General features: G+C 41.1%; 1 protein-coding gene across 29 annotated transcripts in view; it reads right to left on the bottom strand.

Annotated features, from left to right (window-relative positions):
- Positions 1–19795, bottom strand: part of BBX (BBX high mobility group box domain containing) — a 148637-nt gene that overhangs the window by 14073 nt on the left and 114769 nt on the right. For 28 of the 29 annotated variants that reach the window (XM_026112402.2, XM_064521826.1, XM_064521837.1 and 25 more), the window contains 4 exons: positions 16699–17617; positions 15678–15816; positions 12272–12420; positions 6728–6817 (listed from right to left, as the gene is read on the bottom strand). In XM_026112402.2, coding sequence (XP_025968187.1) covers positions 6728–6817; positions 12272–12420; positions 15678–15816; positions 16699–17617 — 1297 coding nt within the window. The remainder of the gene's footprint in view (positions 1–6727; positions 6818–12271; positions 12421–15677; positions 15817–16698; positions 17618–19795) is intronic. The other variant, XM_064521715.1, reaches the window with a different exon arrangement.

The following is a 19795-nucleotide window of genomic DNA, read 5'->3' as shown; positions in this document are numbered from 1 at the left end:
AGTATGTATGTGTAAAAACACTTGGAAATGTTACAAAATTTAATTCATCTATGCTCTTAATTTATCTTCATATCTTCTCTCATAAAAACATTTTTGGACTTGTGCATGTTCTTAATTTTGAAAAAAAACATACAGCTTTAATTAGCTTATCTCAGTGTTTAGCCATAGATGCTAACCTTTGCAGAGCAGAGCTCTGCTGTAAAGCTTATTTTTGTAGAGAGGAGGAGAGATCACAAGAAAAGGTCTGCCCCGTAACAGCCCAATTAAGTAGAAGTGCCAATGTCTGTAAATGTGACTTCCAAGTAACTCAGTAATTTGGCTAATAGTGAGATGTTCAGATAAGCTTACTGCATTGATTGACAGAAAAGTCTTAATGGGAATGCATAATTAAATGGGCAGCTTTCTCTCTAGATTTCCTATCTGAGGATTTATAAGCATTGACTATGTATTAATGTAATGGTTTTGTTCTAATCCAACAGTATTTGCTAATTCTGATTTGGAGATTTACTCTAATTAGATTCTACTTTGACAGTGCTGTTTAATTCTAGTTTGATTGAATTTATAATGGCTTTAATCTTAGTAATATAATTCTTTTTTTTTAGATTTAATAAAAATATTGAAGACATGGCTAGTCAAATTTCAAACAATAAACAACATGTGACAGAAAAATCTGATCTGGTATGTTTTTAATAAAATGTGTCATAGATTACAAGCTATGGCAGGTCACTGGAAATTAACTTGATCAGTCAATACACTAAGGATACTGGATAGTTCCCTTTGTAACTTATCTTCTCTTTCTCACACTGTAGACGTTAAAAAGCCCAAGAAAACTATAAACAAAGTTAAAAGAAATGTGACAGGTAAAATAAAAAGAGGCAATAGTTATAAAAAAGAAAAGGAAAGGAGACATGAAAATGTCTTTGCAATAGATTAAGTTGAAGCAGTACACCATATTTGGCTGTTTGACTAAGAGAGAACAGAGGGTGGCTGACAAACTCAGGATGCAGTAAGTGCAATCCCTCTCCATATTTTAAGGTTTCTCAATCCCTGAAATGAGACCTAAGAGAGTCCTCTATGTTTGTTCTCTTCTGTAGCTCCAGAGTAACCTCTTTATCAGTTCCCCATTGCGCTGCTGCACACACAGCTTTGAGCGGGGACGGACTGAGAGATGAAGAGTGCGTGCGTGTGCGCGTTTGTAGGGTGTTGAAGGACAGAGGTGCTTTCCTCAGGAGAATTTTTCAGTCCCACGTCTCCTAGTTATTCTAGCAGTCCTAATGGAAAGCAGGATGAGAAATCATTTCACTGACTTCTTTGTGGGTTATTATTCAAGTAGAGATAAAACCTAACTCAGAGGAAATCATATTTTAGGGACTCGGAGGAAGGCTAAAGGAAGGTTTCACTCCAAAGACCCTTTGCACTGAATGCCAGGCAAAACAGTCCATGCTTCAACATTCACATAGCTAAGCTAGATGCTAACTGGGGTCCTCATCCGGCATTTCCTTCAAGAGAGACAGTGTAAAAAGGATGGGGCTAAAACACAAGCTTTCTTCCCTAGATTCTTCTTTAATAACGTACCTGCATCTCTACATATTTTAATCCATTTCATACCCCTTCTGTTTCCACACCTTCCTGTGTGGAAGAGCTCTGTAGAGCTCAGCTAATTTTCAGGAGAATGCTGTCTAGAAATGAAATGAGGTTTTGCAGCTACTGCTCAGTCCTGTAAACATTTCTATAGTTACTTTTCCACAAGACAGCAGTGCATGCAGAAGTAAAAGGCTACTTTTGCAAAAAAACAGCACATAGTATTGGCCTTCTGGTATGCTTACGCCACCGTCACAAAAGTGACTTTGTGGAAAAAAAAAAATCATCTAGAGCTCTGTGCCAGATGCTTTCCTGAGCTAGATTTGTTTACAGTTAGCATGGAGAGTTTACCTTACTCTGAGATCTGCTGGGTACATATAGTGTTATTTCCCCTAATCTACAGTGCAAGAAGGAACCCAGCCTGGGGTGCAGGCTGCAACTCAAAAAAACACAAGTCTGACACAGCAGATGAGAAACTGGCTTAGCTGTATCTTAAGTCTTAAACTGATTAAAAAAAAGGAAAAAAAAAATCAATGGAGAGAGAAAAAGGGAGGATTTAAAAGACCTGACTCACTGCTCTGATATTTCTCATTTATATCAATTACCAGTACTTGTGTAAAGCTTGCAGCTGGAGATAGAACTTGATCGCTAACCCTGATTTTCAGGCTGCAGTGCACAGTGGCATACAATTAAATCAGAAACAGCAAAGCAAGCTGGTGAGAAGAAAAAGCATTTGCAAGCCCTCTCTCTGCTAAAGACATGTTGATCACCATTTTCTTATAACATTAAATGATAAAAGCCTTGAAATAATGAGGTTCTTTCTTCTTTCCTTGTGAAAATTCCCCCTTTCAGTCCCAAAACACAGAGACAACAGATTTTTAAATGGCAGGAAGCAATTAATCCCATGTTATCTTCACTGTTTTATGAGCCAGGTCTGTCTTTGCACTAAATGCTGAAGATCAGCGTCTAAAGCTGAGTCTGTATCACTGGAAACGGGCACTCTGCAATGTGCCCTGCAAACCTGCTTCTCTTATTATCCGAATTAGTGGAGCTATTGGAGGGCCTTAAAGCTTCCTCTGTGCACCTGAGTTTCCTCTGGAAGGATCCAAAGCATAAGGAAATGAAGGAATGAAATGGTCCCAGCTTCTTCCAGTACAGAACCTGGGATACAGCCAAGGTGCTCTCAGGAGCTAGAGCACTGCAACGTGTCTTTACTCCACAGCTCTCCTAATGCCATGCTGAGTGAGGCTGGGGTGAGGCAGAACTGCCTTCAGGGCATGCCAGAGCCAAAACTGCACTCGAACTGCAGAGCCCGGTGTATGTGGAAAATGCTGAGTTCAAGACCCCACTGAATCAGCTACTGGCCTCATTCAAGACTGAACAGCCATCATCTGCCTTTGTGAACATGAAAAATGAAATCAATTAAACTGATTCAGCACACCACAGAAGAGGATGAGCTTTTCAGACTGAACCTCAATAAGATACCAGGCATTTGGAACAGTCTCTTCAGGAATGCCTGTCAGTTACTAGAGGGCTGCAGGAGTTTAACCATGTCTAGTGGAGAACAAATGCCGCATGGGTCAAAGCAAGCAGGCATCAAGAAGGAAAGGGGGGCTGTAATGGTTTAATGGTTTCATTAAGTTAAAAAGGGTAAAGTCTACCAAGGCAGAAAAACAAAGCTTCAGACACCTGTCTTCACCAGTGCCTAGGGAACAACTCACTAAGGAACTGATGTCAAGCCAACTCTGGCCTACGGCCTGGGGGAAATCCCAGCTTGTTGGACAGCATCCCAAGCTGTAGCAAAAAGTGGGGGGAACTAACAAACTGAGTGACACCAGCTGACAAGAAAGCACATGATCAGACCGGGTGTGTGGAGCGACTGCCTGGATGGGTCGCTCTGATGCATGTCCTTATGGCCACCACCTGCAGAGTCTGTGCTGACCTAACCCTTGTCCTGTCCGATGCCAAAGGCACGGTGGCAACAGAGCCACTGACTCCCTTTGGGCTACATGCCCCTGGCACAACAGGGCTTTCTTAGCAGGGGAGAAAAAAAAAAAAAAAAGTAATTCTGCTCATTTTCTGCACTTTCTGTTCCTCCTCAGTCAAGTACGCAGAGGCTGCACAGAGCACTGCATGTGGGAGAGCTTAGTAGCAGGTAGTGAGCTCTGCCAGCCATAGGGACTGGGTGCCTCTCACACATCCGCCAGTGGTGGGGCTGGTGTATCTGCCCATCTCCTCTTCTCCCCTTCTGGTATAGAGGCTGGCAGTGATTTGGTTCTTACACAAATCCCGCAAGGGCCCTTTGCACAGTGTTTTTCTGCCACGCAGCCTACACAGCACAGCTCGCTACACACACCTGCGAGGAGCCAACGGCTTTGACACTCTCCTTGTTTTTTAAGTACTGCTTCCCACCAGAAAGCCTTATCAGTGGAGCTACCCTGACTAGCGTGGAAGAAAAGAAAAAAGCTCAGCTGACTGGTGTAACTCTGCAGACAAAAACGCCAGTGCTGATGGGCACAGCTGTGCTTTTGTCAGCCTCACGTAAGGATGTCAGTTCTGTTACTGTATGCTCTCTGCTAAGAGGAGCAGGCGTTGTGGCATGTCCATCGTTATTTCAGTGGGATATATTTCTGTAAACATTTGCAAACTCATGATATCATAATTTGCACTGGTGATGCTGCATACAATGCAGTCTCATGAAGCCCGAATTCTCTCAGATACCCAAAGTAGAGATAGCTCTAGACAACATGATCCAATCATCGCAAAATTTGCCTTTCCTGCACCAAATTGTCTTCAGGGCTGAGGTTTTCATTCAAAACACACACACAGAAACACGTATTTTCCAAGCTGACAAAACATGAACCAAGCATGACCCCTGCTAACAGCAACCCCTCCAAGTGTCTCCTGCCCAGCTACCAGAATATCCAACTCCCTCCCTCCTCCAGCAAAATTAATTCCTTAAAACACAAAAACACACAGACAGATCTGCGACTCACGACAAGTACAGAGGAACCACAAAAAGGACCAGACATTTTCCTTTTAGTATTTGATTCAGTAAATGCTTCCATATTTTAATTTAAATGAAGATGCCAGAATTCCCAGCTTGAGTGCTGTGGAATATGGGACACTGGATCCAGAGACTTTAGGGCCATACTGCCTAGGTAATCATGAAACTGTGATGCTACTTAGGCAGGACCTTCAAGGTGAGACAGCCCAAGACCATACCCACATGGCACTTTGCTGACAAATGCCCCACTTTCAGTATCACCATATGGTACATTAGATCAGACAGGACCCCCGATCTTTACCTTTTTCATTCCCAGGATGGATTTCTAACCCACAGAAAATGTAGTTCTCCACCAGCATACAGATCCACTGTCTCTCCTTTGAAGATTTCTATGTGGGCTTTGTAAGACTGGTAAGTACAAGTTTCTCTGGTGCTTGCTTCAGTCTTGGGAGGTAGCAAACTGGCCCTACTCCAGCAAAATGCACAGGCATATCCTTAATGTTTAGACATAGTGATATTACTCACATGCTTCCAAAGACATGCCTCTGTGTTGTGCTGGAATAAGGTCAGGGTGCTCAGCACTTGTCAGGCTTGAATTTTTGATCATAGTGCACATTTTATATCAAAAGACGATGGTTTCTTTTCATCAGTTTTTTACATTTTATTCAGTTTCACTTTATTGCTGCACATTTTAAGATACTTAATTTTTTTACCCAACCATGTATTAAATGCTTTCTGTTTCATTTCCCATATGAGAATTTTAACACACATTTTTCTTAATAATTTCTCTCTGTGGCCTTTTAATAATTCAGGCACAATAACCTGAAAGGCATACAATAAGACCTGTATTAATGTATGATGCCTTTTTCACAACCAGCTTGGAAGCAAAATAGTTACTTCTCATGAGCAACTCCCACAATATATTTGCTGTACGAATGCAATGAAACAGCATCAGTCATTTCAAAACATTTGTACTGAATTACATTGAATGCTGCAGAGCTGGTAGAGCCTATGCACGATAACACTGCAAGTACACTGCAGAGGATACAAAACAGCATCAGATGGAAAAGGAGAGGAAGTGACATGGCCAAGCCTTAGGCAGAGGGATTAAGCAGAAAGATAGCTGGGGGAACTGGAGAAGGGGACTGTCATTTTATTATCTTAGAAAGATACAGACATCGATGAAAAAAAAAAAAGGGGGGGGGGGTATTCATGGAACCACCTAAGTATGGAGAACCACCGGAAAGGCTCTTCTACACCACAGGGACAATATGGGAGGGAACACTACTGTGCAAGGGCAAAAATCCCAGCCTGGGCCTGATTTGGATAGCGTGGACATGATGACCAGAAAGTAAAAGCATAACAAAAAAGGCTCTGGGAAACAGGCTGAGCTATGGTCCTGCACACACTGTACCCCTGGGAGTTGTGAATGTGTGAGGATACAGGACTAGAATGATAAAACAAGAAAAAGGCTTTGGAGAGCTGCCAGCAGCAGGATGGAGGGCAGAGCAAGCCCATGACAATTTAAAAACTGGAGAAGCTCTCTTCAATCTGAAGCCAGCAGAAAAAACTAGTGAAGAAATAGAGGGTTGGTTTGGGGATGGCAGGACTCTTTTTGAGATGTAGTGCAGAAACAGGCTCTCACAGTCTGTCCATTTGCAGTCTCTTGAGTTCCGGACAGAGGGAAATCCCAGAGAAGGTGCTACTCCAGTGGAGAGGCCATGGCAACATGGATAAATGCCCTGGCACAGGAATAAATAATATGGTCTCTGATATAGAAGGGACAGAGATAGGAGCAGCTGAAAGACTAATGGGCTAGGAGCTATGGAAAATAAAAAGGGTTCGGGGCCAATTGCAGAACTGTCCTTGCTTTGTCAGCTCTGCTGCCAGGAGTTTGGAGCATGGGAAGTGCCACTGTAATTAAGGGAGATATCAATTAACAGCAAAACAGCATCATATTGGAATAAGGTAATGTGATCAATTAGACCCAGGAGCTGATGAAACCAAAGCAGACAGGGAAGTAAGGGACCAAAGCAATTAAAGTCTAGAGAGCTGAGTAGCCTCTGTCCAGAAGCATTACCCAAGACTGAATTCAGAGGGAAGGTGGCCCAAAACCTTAACTGAGTAATGCACCAGTACCTGTGTCCGGAACATTAAGCTTCTCCTTTTTGTGCTTATATTTGCTGACAATTTTGTGGAATAAGTTCTTTTTCTGAGACTGGAATGAACCTACAGACAATATTAATAATACACACTTTTAATTAGCAATCTTAAAAAGAATACAACAGTCACAGTATGTAGTATATACAACCTCCCCTTCTATTAATACAGAATGCCTTTTCATGGGGAAGTACAAAACCTGACCTAATCCCCATGACAGCCTCTGGAGGCTTTCCGTTGGCTTCAGCAGGCTGTACTTCAACCCATCAGCTCCCCATGTTTAAGGGCATATAAGGCATTTTGGAGAATGCTGACCACAGGAAAACTTAACCATACAGAAACCAGGGGTTTTGTTTGTTTCTTTGTTTTTTAAACTCTAAAGACATGCTCCTTTTTGGAGATGAGAGTTAGATTTGCCCTTTTTGGTGACCAGAAATAAGTTTATACTAAGTGGAGAAGTAAAAGGATGTTTTACTTCTGCAGTTGGTATAAACTTATTTATACTAAATAAAAGAGAGGAAGGTGAAGTTGTGCTGAGCTCATGGTATCATCTCTACTTTGATAGCAGAGTCTTTACTAGTAGTTGCCAGAAGCCATCTTAGATGACAGCAGACCACAAAGTATGCCAGTAGCATGGGCCATTAAAAGGCCATCTTTTGACCCCTTAATGGAGTAAACAGTGATACAAAAGCAACAAAGACATAACAGACCAAAGAAATAACAGATGCATAATCTCTACACTGCAAAGCCATTCTTACGGAGTTACTTTTCAGAAGCAAACTGCACTTGAAATGCTTATTTCCAAAAGTATAGTAGTAAACAGGACTTCAGGACTTCACCAGAAATGAGCTACACAGCAGATGCCGTGACGGCTTGTAGTCTAACAGGAGGGAGACCTTCTCAGCAGCCCCTGACTTGGAACTGGATTCTGTCCACCAGAAGTACTGACCAAACACTGACCTCTTCCACTCCTTCTTATCCTCAAAAGATACCAAACAATTACAGTGGCTGCTGAAGCACGACCATAACAGGGTAAGAACACAAGATCAAGATAAGTCTACATCATCTCTCTGCATTTTTCCATCACTGACTAGCCCTGCATGTGGGGAATTAAGGAGAAGAACATATAGTACATGCAAGAAATGTGACTGATGGCAGCAGGAACCTCCTTCCGGGAATACTCAGCCTGGTTCAAGGCAGCTGCTTAGGGAAGCAGCAGGCAAGAAGATGAACAGAGTCTATCTACATCACTAACTGCAACTGCATTTCCCTGCAAATTTGGGGAATATGTTCCCTCTATTCCTCAAAGGGCAGAGGCCCTTTCAAAGGCCAGACCAAACAGCATTTCAGCATCATCACAACAAAACCAAGAGGAATACATACACCTCCCAGAAAGCTGTGGCATTGATTTTACAAGAGCTAACAGAGTCCCTGTATGGATCGAGTGCTGGAGCTCACGTATCTTTTACCTAGAGCTCAGCTCAGCCTCCTGGTTTGGCAGAATTGCCTCTTATTAAAATCTCTGTGCTGTGAGGCTGTCGCGTCGCTGTGACCTGACCTCCACGACTCCCACTGGAGCTGGGGTTTGCCAAACGTTTGCCTGTGCATTTCTAAATCTCAGGAGGAAGATGCTGTATTTTTAGGTCGCAATCTTTGAAACATTACAGCATGCGATCTCCAGACAGGCTTAATGCTCAGAACTGAGCCAAAAAAAACCAAGCTAAGACCGAGAGGAATGTCACAGAGACGCAGTAGCTTTAAGCTGATGCTTTATTTCTAGTCCTAGAAGCCACACAGAAAAATGGAGGCATTCCCTTTCCCAAATGAAAGCATGCTAGGCACTCTGCTCCTCTCACCTCCCCAAAACGGAAGCTTAAGTGAAGCGGTTAGTGTGTAAGTGAGCATTTCTTTACAGCACAAGATAGAAATAATGACTACGCCTGTTGCTCATTTTTGCATATGAGCAAATTAGTGACTCACTGCAGGCTGATGACTTCTGTGTGGTTGGATATTTTGGCACCTACGCCAAGAAAAAAGTCAGTCACAGCTCCAGTGAATGTTGGAGCAGGCCATCTGTGCAAATTCAGAATAGCCGTATTTTTCAGCCATTTTGTTACATTATTATTGGGTATGCATACACTCAGTAAAAAACGCTTGTGGGGGGGATTTGCAGAACTGCTATAGGCTTCTCCAGTTCTGCTCCCATTGAAGAAAAATTCCCATTAATTTCACTGGGAGCAAAATTAGGGCAATTTGGAATGTTTTGGGGAAAAAAATTACTTCTCTCTCATCTGAGAAAGTTCAAATTTGCCTTAGACAGAAGCTGAACTTTGATGCTACAGGGTTCTTCAGGTGTTTTTCTGTTAAAAGAACTGGCAGAAGGGGAGGCTGGGCACGGCAAGCTCGATAGATGAAAGATTCAGTGAACACTGATCCACTGATTTTCCACTGAGGAGTTGAAAAACACCCTGATAATCCTGTCTGCCTGGGTTAGTTAGAAGATCAGGCCATCTTTTTACTTAGCCTCTTGTAGCTATAGTTTAACAAAATTAGACAGAAAAATATCTGACACCATTTATCCCAAAATAAAATAAAGCCATGACAAGCAGGGTAGAATGTTTTCTTTAGGCGTAAAGACATAGTTACCAAAAAAACTTCAAAAACATTTTTCTATTTTTATTCACCTGCCATCTCAGGGAAGTGTTAGTGTGTGGCACTAGAACCTATTTTCCAAATATTAAGTACAGTGTACTGATCTGAAGACTGCAGAAAGTAGGTACTCATCTGGGGACTGAGAACGCATGGGAAATTCATGATCCTGTGTGTGTTCATTCAAGAAAAACAGGGCTTGGTTTCAAACAGTCTTTACTAAATCTACCCCTTATGATCATTACTGACTGGAAAATAAGCGCATCCAGAGGCCCCAGCCACTAGAAGGCCCCCTTTGTGCTGGATGCCTCAGTATCACAGCCCTTCTTCTCATGACCGAACAACCTGAGACGACTCAAAAGAGCAAAACAGCACAGACAGCTCCACACAACAGCAGAAGGCAGAAGCAGCACACTGAAGTTGAACTCTCCTATATCCCAACTCTGAGTCATACCCACAAGTCTATATTGCCCCTTCACAGTTCATGCTCATTGCACTGCAAGAAAAAAAATGTCGCTTTGGCTTTTTGCTTAATTCTAATGATGTAAAAAAAACTGACAATTCAAAAAACCTGGAACCCTCCCAAACCAATTGCTATCATTTTGCACAATAAGCCTGCTTGCCATGTTTCATTTTCTGCAGCACTCACAGAAGCCCAGTTTGCACATGTGTGCATGACACCTTTTGAGGTTGGTATCCTCTAGCTGTCTTTGGACATGTCACAGTTCACAGGCAAGCCAACAGCATGTCGAGGCTGAATAACCTGTGAGTACCCCACAAATTAATTTGGGAATTCAGCTTCATGAGTGTTTGGCTTAGCTGGAATAGTTTCCCTATTAAGCCAGTAAGCATGCTCAGTTCAGGTTGGTTCAGGTAACTTCAGTTCCACAACTCACATCCTAATTTTAAGTATCCTAACAAAATCTGGTGTAAAGCAAATTAAAATCAACTCATTGCCATGGAATGTTTGTATTTTTAAAAATCATTCTTTTCCAAAAGAAAAATGATTTGTCGGAAAGTTTTTCATTTATCTCTTGAGAGCTGAACCTCACCCTCCAGGGAGCTGGGATGACTGACACAAGCTGACAGTTTGCCTAGCTTAAGTGAATTCAGCATTCATGGAAATTAGGAACAGATATCACTATCTCAGTCTGGATTTAGTTCAGGCCTGTGGTTAGATGTTCACTGCAGAAACATCAGTGTCACAATCAGATATTCCTGCCCTGGGGCTGCTTGTTGCAACCCCACAGCTCAGTTGGTGGAAAAGTTCATGTGACTGTTTCCCATCTGCTTCAGTGCAAAGTCAGCTACCTTAGTTTAAAAAGCCCTTACTGATAGCTAGAGGCAAATGCTCTATGGCCTCCTCCACTGGGCTGTGCCAAAACTACTTATATCAGGTTTGCAACATGCCTGCAGTTATGTTTCTGACCCTCCTTTGAAACATGGCTGAAAATACTCCAAAGCTTTTCAACAGTGATGCAAACAAGGGTAAAAATGAGTCTTTACTTATAAATCCAGCCAAAAGCAGAATTCAGCTCTAGGCTATCTGACCTGAGGTAGCATTAGGCCATGCAATTCCCAAACAACTCAGGACTTCACAAAACGACCTGCAACATTTTTAGACGCACAAACACTTGAATAGGTACTATAGTAGTGAGAAATCAAGGAAGCTGCTATGACAACTTCAATTGCCAGTTCATGTTAGATGAGTAGATGTTGTTCCCAACAGATCCCACTTAATAAAGCGCTGTATTATCATTCCATAAAATAATTAATTCATTTTGATTAAAGATTTTCTCTTGAATATATACCATAAAAAATGAAAAGTCTGTGAAGTCAGGACTCAGTTGGTATTAGCACAAGTCCAACTTTACAAGAATCTGATTGTTCCATATCTAATTACATAAATACAAAAATCAATAGCAAAATTGGCATGCACTAGAAGAGAACAGATGCTCAATCCAGCATATTGTAATATGATTATTTGTGAAGCATTCAAAAGGCATGGATTTAATCCAGGGTCACCTGGCTAAATATACACATTTGATCTGAAAATTAATCAGTCAGCAATGCTACTACAGTGGCAGAAAAACAAACCACTTTCACATTATGAAAAGTCTTGAGCATCCTTTTGCCTCTGCAGAACTACTGGTAAAACATTCCTTCATTCTGTGATGCTTCTATACTGTATTTATGCATCGATATTAGCTTCACAGTCTCAGTTATCCCTACCACATTCTCACTTCTATGTCTCAGGCAGGCTATATATAAAACAGCAAAATGTGACCTGAGTCTCTCCTTCCAAAAGCCTCATTAACGCAGCTGGGCAGTGAATAGGTTTACTTTAACGATATTTATGATCCAGAGCATTTTTGCCCAAGTTTATGATAGATAGTTAAAAACTGGAGAAAAAAATCCATGTTTCATTCAGATACCTCTGATATCTTTTGTTTTAAATTATAGACACTAAAACTACATCCAAATGCAAAGCCACACAGAACTATGCTTTGAAAAATGTCACGATCCAACTTTTTGATCATCTGCAATTTTTTCCAAATTTTTCCCCAGGAAAACTTGTCAAATTCACTTACCTCACAAATATTCCTGTTTTTGATAAATTTGCTCATCATGAGGAAACTATTTCATGTAAAAATTCTAACCATTTCTACTCAGCATGAAAATCAGGAAGGGATAAGGGTACAGACTGAAAACATCTGCATAAACTAACCCAGGAAAGAACCACCTAACTTCAATGCTAGAAAATGTTTTCTTTGACTCCACACTTTTCACAACATAACAGTAAGGTAAGAAAGTATAAATTCCTGAGCTTGGCATAGCATTATTATCGTTTATAAATCTACTGCAGTAATTTACCTTTGTTGGATTTTGGTTGTTCAGATGAGCCGCTTCCAACCTTTCTCTTTTTCCTCGGAACAGATGAACTTTTCCGGTCAAAGGTAATAGGACTGTATTGAGGGAGGCTGTTGAATTTCTTTTCAAATTCTTCTTCCAGCTTTGCTAAGCTAAGTGGGGGAGAAAATCAATCAAATTACAATTTTTCTCCAGAAATGAAGTTACATTTAATATTGTTTATGAGCATGTTTGTCTGTATGTATACAAACAAATATATATGTATAGAGAAAGAGGGAGAGGGAGAGACACACACAGACACACGCCCACACAATGTAAGCATCAAACGAATATGTATTATTCCACCTTTGGCATGAGAATATGTACACTGCAGTTGCTGTATTTGTGGCTCAGTACAAATTAATTACATTATTTGCATATATTAAAATACAAAAAGCAATGTCATGCTGGTGACATTTAGCTATGGTTGCTCTACATATAGCAGACTCTTCTGTTCTACAAGGGAGGATGAAAAAAAGTCAAAAGGTTAAAAAAAAAAAAAAAAAAAAGGGGATAAACTAACATCCAAAAAGTAGCAACAGTATCAGTGATGCTGGACTATGAGGAACATTGTTTCTGAAATCAGCAATGTAAAAAGCTAAATCACCCAATAAAATAATTTCACACAAAAAGTTCCCAAAACTCAAAGAAAATAATTCAAATCAGAACAAAAATGTCAAATTATCCAACCCACCTAACTCTTCTGGAAAAAGGGGAAAAAAAAATCCAAAACCAGGTGCTTTGGGATGGGATTTAACTATACATTTGTTTTGTGGCATAGTATTTCCTCCTCTCATGTTTCATTTGCCATGAGAGGAAAAATGCATGTAGCGCATACTTTCAGCAAAGCTAGCATCCCTCATGCTTCAGCCCAAAGCGAAGGACTATATTTAGCTTTACCTACTACCCGAATACTCCACAGAGGTGGTACTGTCACTCATAACAGACAACAACAAAATACCTGAACCTGATGGGATGGCATGGCACTTCTGGCGGTAATGACTATGGAATCTTGCATAAGCACTACTCTTTAGCAAATTTTTGTAGCTAGGCAGGAACACGGGAAGGACTTGTGTTTTAATACAAGGCAATTTGCACAGTGAGGCTGTTGAGAGGAGTGTGCAGATTACAAACAGGGCTGTAAATGGCAGGGAAACAATGAATTTTCCTACTCGTCTCAAATTCTGTTTGCTACGGAAAGCCAGCGCTCCACAGACGTTGGCGTGACTGCTGGATGGGATGCCTATTAAACACCCCACGCTTGGGAGTACCACGAGAAAAACGATTTTGTTCTCTGCTCTCTGAAACGGCACTTAAAACGAAGCGCCATTCTGTGCACCAAAGCTTTCAGAAGAATGCAGTCTGATTTACCCTGCAATCATTATTTCTTTCGGTAAGCAATCTTGTCTTCATTTAGTGCAATTCCACTGTAAAACACAGTCTGGGCTGCTTACAAACTGCATTCATGGTGGTATTATTTTTTTTTAATCAAGGAGATAGCTGACACCGGTGGCGCTCTGTGCCATAACCACACTCTTTCTGCAGTCGCCAAAAGAGTGATCTGCTGCTTTGACAGCTGACATGCAGTCCCATCGCCTGCCCTCTCCTGCTGCCTCCTCGCCCATCCCGAGGGCACACACGGGGCCGCAGCTCCACGCAGGAAGGCCCAACCCTGGAAGCAGACGAGCTGCCACCCTGGCTAATCATTTATAGGCTGTGTGACACGGGGGCATTAGAGAGCGCTGCTATCAGTATATCAGTGAGTGATTATTTAAGGGATGGTTCACATTGTCATAAATTCCCGGAGCATTTCGCAAGCCTGGTCAGACGCACGGGGCTGCACGGAGGAGCCGCGTGCAGGCACAGCGCTGCCCGCAAAAGCTGCGAGCAAGCAAGGCAAGTCTGATGTGGAGCGCCAGTGAGAGCGCGGGCACCTCCCGACGGAGGTAAGGCGACACAGGGAAATAACAGGACAAAGAGGTAACCCCCTCCCCACAAAACTGAGGCTGAGGGATAGTGATGAAGCAAGCGATAAAAGTGAGGAGGAGTGGGCAGAAATAAAACCAGCTCCTCAAGGAAACATAAGATTAGGCAGTGCAATGAAGGGGGATAACGGATACCTTCTCCAGCACTTACACTCCATAAATTACTGCTTCTGCTTTTACAGGGTTCAGTGAACAATATTCATTAATGACATGACTGAATCAGGAAACAAGACGCTCAGATATGTATTTTCCCCATCCAGAAAGGCAATGATGGTAGAATAATATTTGTCAAATGAATGAATTATTTACATAATTTTCCTAGCAACTTTGAATAAATCATTTGCAGCTACATTTTTTTAGTTAGAGATGCATTTGCAGTTTTCATGATATGAGTTTTAAATTTATATTAAAAAAAACTAAAAAAGTCATTTACACAGTTGATGGCACACAATGTCATAACATATGCACAAAACTTACATATAATGTACCACAAATAAAAGAAGTGTGCCATTAATTTTTCTTGACTGTTCCAAAAGGACTATTGGAGATTTTCAGTAATTTAGCACTTTTGCTGTAAAGTGAGTTGTAGCTACATTTCAGAGAGACCAAGTTATAGAAAAGACTGCCATAAGCCTGTACAAAAAAAAAATATATATAGTTTTAAGCATACACTGTGGAAAGAATCTACTCCTTTTTTATTCAATTTCCCCCTCTGAATTCGGATAATTGGAAGTTTCCAAGAATTTGAAGCAAGTATGAATGGCTAAGCAGATTTAACAACTATGCCTGAAGTTAAATAAATCTCTTAATACCCTGACAAAAAGCTGTTATTCATATTTTAGAAAATAATTCTGTGCAGCCATGCTAAATTTTAATGCATTTGTAATCATTAATTATTCTTCTGATATATTTAATATCTTTACACTGGATATGAACAATTTAACTATCTTGCCTCTACAACAGAAAACTTACGTATTTATCCTAATCGTTTGGTAATGTCACAATATTGTTTACTTTCCTTCTGTAAGTAATCTCTTTTTAAATGGGCAAAGATTTCCATTTTTTCTAGTCTAATTCTGTTTATGATTGAACACCTACACAGAACTTTAAATACAGTTTGTAAAGTGCTCTGAAAATATAATTAACTCTCTTCACCAACTCTTGAGCAGGTAAATATTGTGATTCTTTTAGATGTGAGCAAATAATGTCATTCAGATTTGTTTACAGCACTGTAGCAGGGAAGATCTCAAAGGAATTACTTTGGTATATAACCAACAAGAAACTAGAGTATGACTCGGCCAAATTGGGTTCGCAATTTCCAGGAATTCTCTTTAATTATCAGGCCGACCGAGCCAAAATTTTGAACAGTGCTAGCTGCAACTTACCCCAAAACGAACTCTTCCTTTGGCTTAGGCCTTTTCAGTTTTTTGTTCCCACTCGTCCCACTTTGGGAAAAAGCCCAGTTTTCTTCATTCCAGCATCCTTCATGATCTGAAGAGTTGCCTTTTCCTGAGCTTCTTTTACCTGAGATAGGGGGAGAAAATTGTATCTATTCTTTAAGAAAAGTGTGTCACAACAAAGTGGGTTCACAAGGAACTCATACACCCACTGAGTAACGCAACTTCTGATGTTTGACCTTCTTAAAGGGACGTCAAAACAACCTTGTTTTTTTTAATGGACAATGATGTTGTTGACTGGTTTTTTCCCCTATGTACGTACTACCTCCAAACTGTGGATCTCTTGAGGTATACAGGAGGGAAAAAGGATGAGTAGATTTATACTAATAAGCTTCCCTAAATTCCAAACATTTTTTCCTTTCCATTTTGATTGCTCGGATTACCCATTTAGATCTACTAATCCAAAAAATGCTTTTCAATATCTCTCACAGAGAGCTACCAAAAATTTTAATCTCAAATCTATCCTCCCACAAGCAAACGGGTTCTCTCCCACCACCCACAGCAAAACTAACATCCAAAGGGAAAACACAACACAGTGGCCCCTTGTAGGACTGAGAACTACCCTTACAACCACAACCCCAAAAATCGTCTATACAGAAACAAACTAATCATTCAGGATTACATAAAACACAAGTCCTGTATGTAACTTATAAGCAGGTTGATGAATTAACCGACCAAGTCTTTGGTCCAATAGCTAAATTTCAGGTGATGAAAGACAAAAAAAGAGAGCTTAAGAGCTTCTGAGGCAAGCAGGAATACAGACCGCAGGACTCGAGAAGATCTGCTCTGAACCACGGAGCCAAAGCCCCAAGTCTCAGGCAAATCAGACACAGAATTCCCATGATACACTTCTCAAACTCCACCTTAAACATCAACTTTTGCTTTTCTTCCCACGCCAGGAAGACTTTTGCAGTTTACGCTGTAAATAAACACCGTCAAAGCCACCCACCTCTGTCCACATTAGCACGCAGAGATGTGAGCATGCCCTCTGACACCAGAGTTTTATAAAGAGCACCTTTGCAAGATCTCTCCGATTTCCTGGAGCCACAGGTTTCTATCTTTTTAACACAGTCATTGTCCTCAGTTTTGACCTGTCCTGGTAAGCTCTGGGGTACCACCTCCTCTGTTGGGGTCAGTGGTTCCACTTTAATGTTATCAGAAGCCTCGCAGGGTACTTCCTTGCTGGCTGTAACACTAAGGAAATCAGGAGGCTTTGATTCTTTGGTGGTCTCCATGGGTTTCTCCTTTGATGTTTTCTTCTCTTTCGATTTCACTTTTTTCTTTGGTGATTTTGTATCTAACAGGCTTCCCTTCACATTTGAGGCAGGACGCGCTTTTTTGCGGGGAATTTCAGCAAGTCTCTCAGCACCCCAGTCCCCCTTTGCAACAGCTTCAATCGTATACATTACACTTTCAATGTCCGACTCAGAGGATTGCCTCTTTTTACAAGGTTTCTTGGGGGTGGATTTTTCATTTGAGTGTCGGTCCAACTTATTTTTTTTCTTTTTCTTCTTTATCTTTTCTGGCTTGCTTAGCCCAAGGATATTTATGTCAGCCATTGAAAGCTCTGGAGAACGGCACGTGTAATCCTTTGAGCTGTCATTTCTCTCAAAGTGACTGCTCTCCATCACAAGACTGGTAAAATGACTGCATTTTGCAGTTTCTGGTTCCTCAGTTTTTGTCTCATCCCGGTCTTGTATCTTCCCTGTCTCTGATTGTTCTACTTTTCCTTTACAGGAGTCTTTTATTGTTGTTTTCTCCAGTTCTGTTTCCATTTCCTCTGGAATTTCTCTTGTCACATCCTCTGATGCTTCCACTTTGATTTTCCCAGGCTCTTTCACTTTTACCCCTTCTGAAGCAAGGCACATCTAAAAGGAGTTTAAAAACAGTCACCATGAAACAAGTGTATCAGCTGTTAACATTACTTACCTATCTTTACAGGAGTGCTACACGGGGAATTTCTCTGGAATCTTGATTTAGGACTGCAAGCTATGCTATATAGGACAGTACTCAAGAATATGTTAAAGACCTACTGAAGCGGATCAAGCTTGATTACATGGTTAAGTGCCAGAATAAGGCCCGTGGATTCCACAACTCTAAGAAAAAAAATACTCCAATTGACCTCAGTGGCTTTTCCATGATCCTTTAAGTGTCCCTTATACAACCCAGAAACCCATCGCTAGAGTGATTTTCAGAATACCCTAAGTGCAGTGCAACAGCACAGTATCTCTCAATATTGCCATGGCCAAGTCACCTGAAATCTCAAATCCACTCCCGCAATTCCAAATGCTATCTACAGTTCTTCCCTCCATTTTCCAAATGACCTTGAAGGGGGTGGAGCTAATCAAATCTCATCAATCATTTTCTTATATTTCGATGTGCAAAATAATTTGAAAGGCTGTAAAAAAGCCTTCCAAATCTTTCTTCTTATGTTACAGACCTATTCTGCAAAGAACTGCAAAGCAGCAGTGGTTGCCATGGTTATCTTCTACTGGAGATAACAGTTATGGAAACCTAAACCCTCATGCTGTCTGAGGAACAGCCACGGTTCAGAAAAGCAGCTGCAACAAGGTCCTCAAATCGCCATGCTCCTTCTGCACTGCTTTGGGAGAGCCACTCAGGTTTGGATTGCTTGTAAGCCATGCTGACACTACTATGAAAGGTAGTACTTCATACCACCAAGCAGCTTCTCTTGGAAAGACATGCTTTCTTCTTCATACTCTCTCTCTAAAGCCCCCAAACTGAATTCTCAGTGCTATTTTGTTTTTAAAACAAATGTCATCCAAACAGCCACCTGGAGTGAAACCAGATGAAAGAGGCTTGCTTTGAGCCAGACACTCTGGAGTGTCCCGATCCTGCTGCTCATCCCATGGACCACGTGGTCAGTACGGACGTTCTCGTCAGATCATCGGGTTCTCTTTAGGTCAATTTTGCAAAATCTTTAGGTTCTCTTTAGGTCATTATTGCAAAATAAAAGTCTTCTTACAGCAATATATGCATGAGTATAACAGCAATGATAGGACTCTTTGTAATAGGTTTTTGAAATTCTTGCACGAGGCACAGATCCCTAGTCTGGCTCAGGTAAATCCAAGTTGGACAGGGGAAACACTGGAGCTTTGGCAGCACGGTTAAATCCTGCAGAGAAGAACCCCACTGCTAAGGCAAGGGGGGTTCTGCTACCAACCTTCAGTCGCTACGTCTGTGACTTTTCTACCACACTGCCATATAAACACACCCTGTATTTTTCAAAAGCTCAAGACCAATCTTTATAATGCAGAACTCACTGGACAGTAATCGTATTTTGTCAGTCCCCCCCACACCCCCTCATGGATGTTTTCCACTTTATACCTTTGCTTCTCCTACAGTAACCAACTAGTACTGAAGGCTCTGGATGTGGCTACAAAAAAAAAGGCTTTGCTTTTGTAAGCTCTAAGTAAAATTGCAATCGCAGTCTTTATGATTGGGGAAGTTTAAACAAATCTTAGAAACAGAAGAAATAAAACATGTCCATAAGGGGCCATTGGTTTTAACTGATCCCAGAAGGAAGATCTCCTGACAGCTGCAAGTTATCATGGCAGAGTTTCTACACAAATTATTGACCTGTTTATTCCCCATTGCAGTAAAATAATAGACATGAAAGGCAAAAATAAATCAAAGTGGCTAATGCCTTTTAACAGATATTTTGCAATAGCAATGCCCTAATCTCAGTAACAGACTAATTCAGCCCTTCCTCTGAAAAAAAAATAAAAATAACCCCCCCAAACAAAACCCTAAAACAAGGAATTAAAACAATTTAAATGGAAATCGGATAATCCCTTTGCCAGCAGGGACTGGTACTTCTTATCAGCTACAGCATGGGCTCTTAGAGCCTCCAACTTAATGGCTAGTCTAGGGAAATCTTGACTTGTGGCACCCAAACCAAGACAATTTATGCTTCTATAAGCAACAACGTAATTATAACTGTAGTACGGTTCTGCCTTCTAGACTTTGGCAATCAACATCATTAACTTCTCCTCCTCTCCGCACCTGTGGTAATCAGTCACCAG

The sequence above is a fragment of the Dromaius novaehollandiae genome, chromosome 1, assembly GCF_036370855.1.
Source record: "Dromaius novaehollandiae isolate bDroNov1 chromosome 1, bDroNov1.hap1, whole genome shotgun sequence".
Classification (NCBI taxonomy): domain Eukaryota; kingdom Metazoa; phylum Chordata; class Aves; order Casuariiformes; family Dromaiidae; genus Dromaius; species Dromaius novaehollandiae.
The sequence above is the reverse complement of the archived record's forward strand: the minus strand, read 5'-3'. Positions and strand labels throughout refer to the sequence as shown.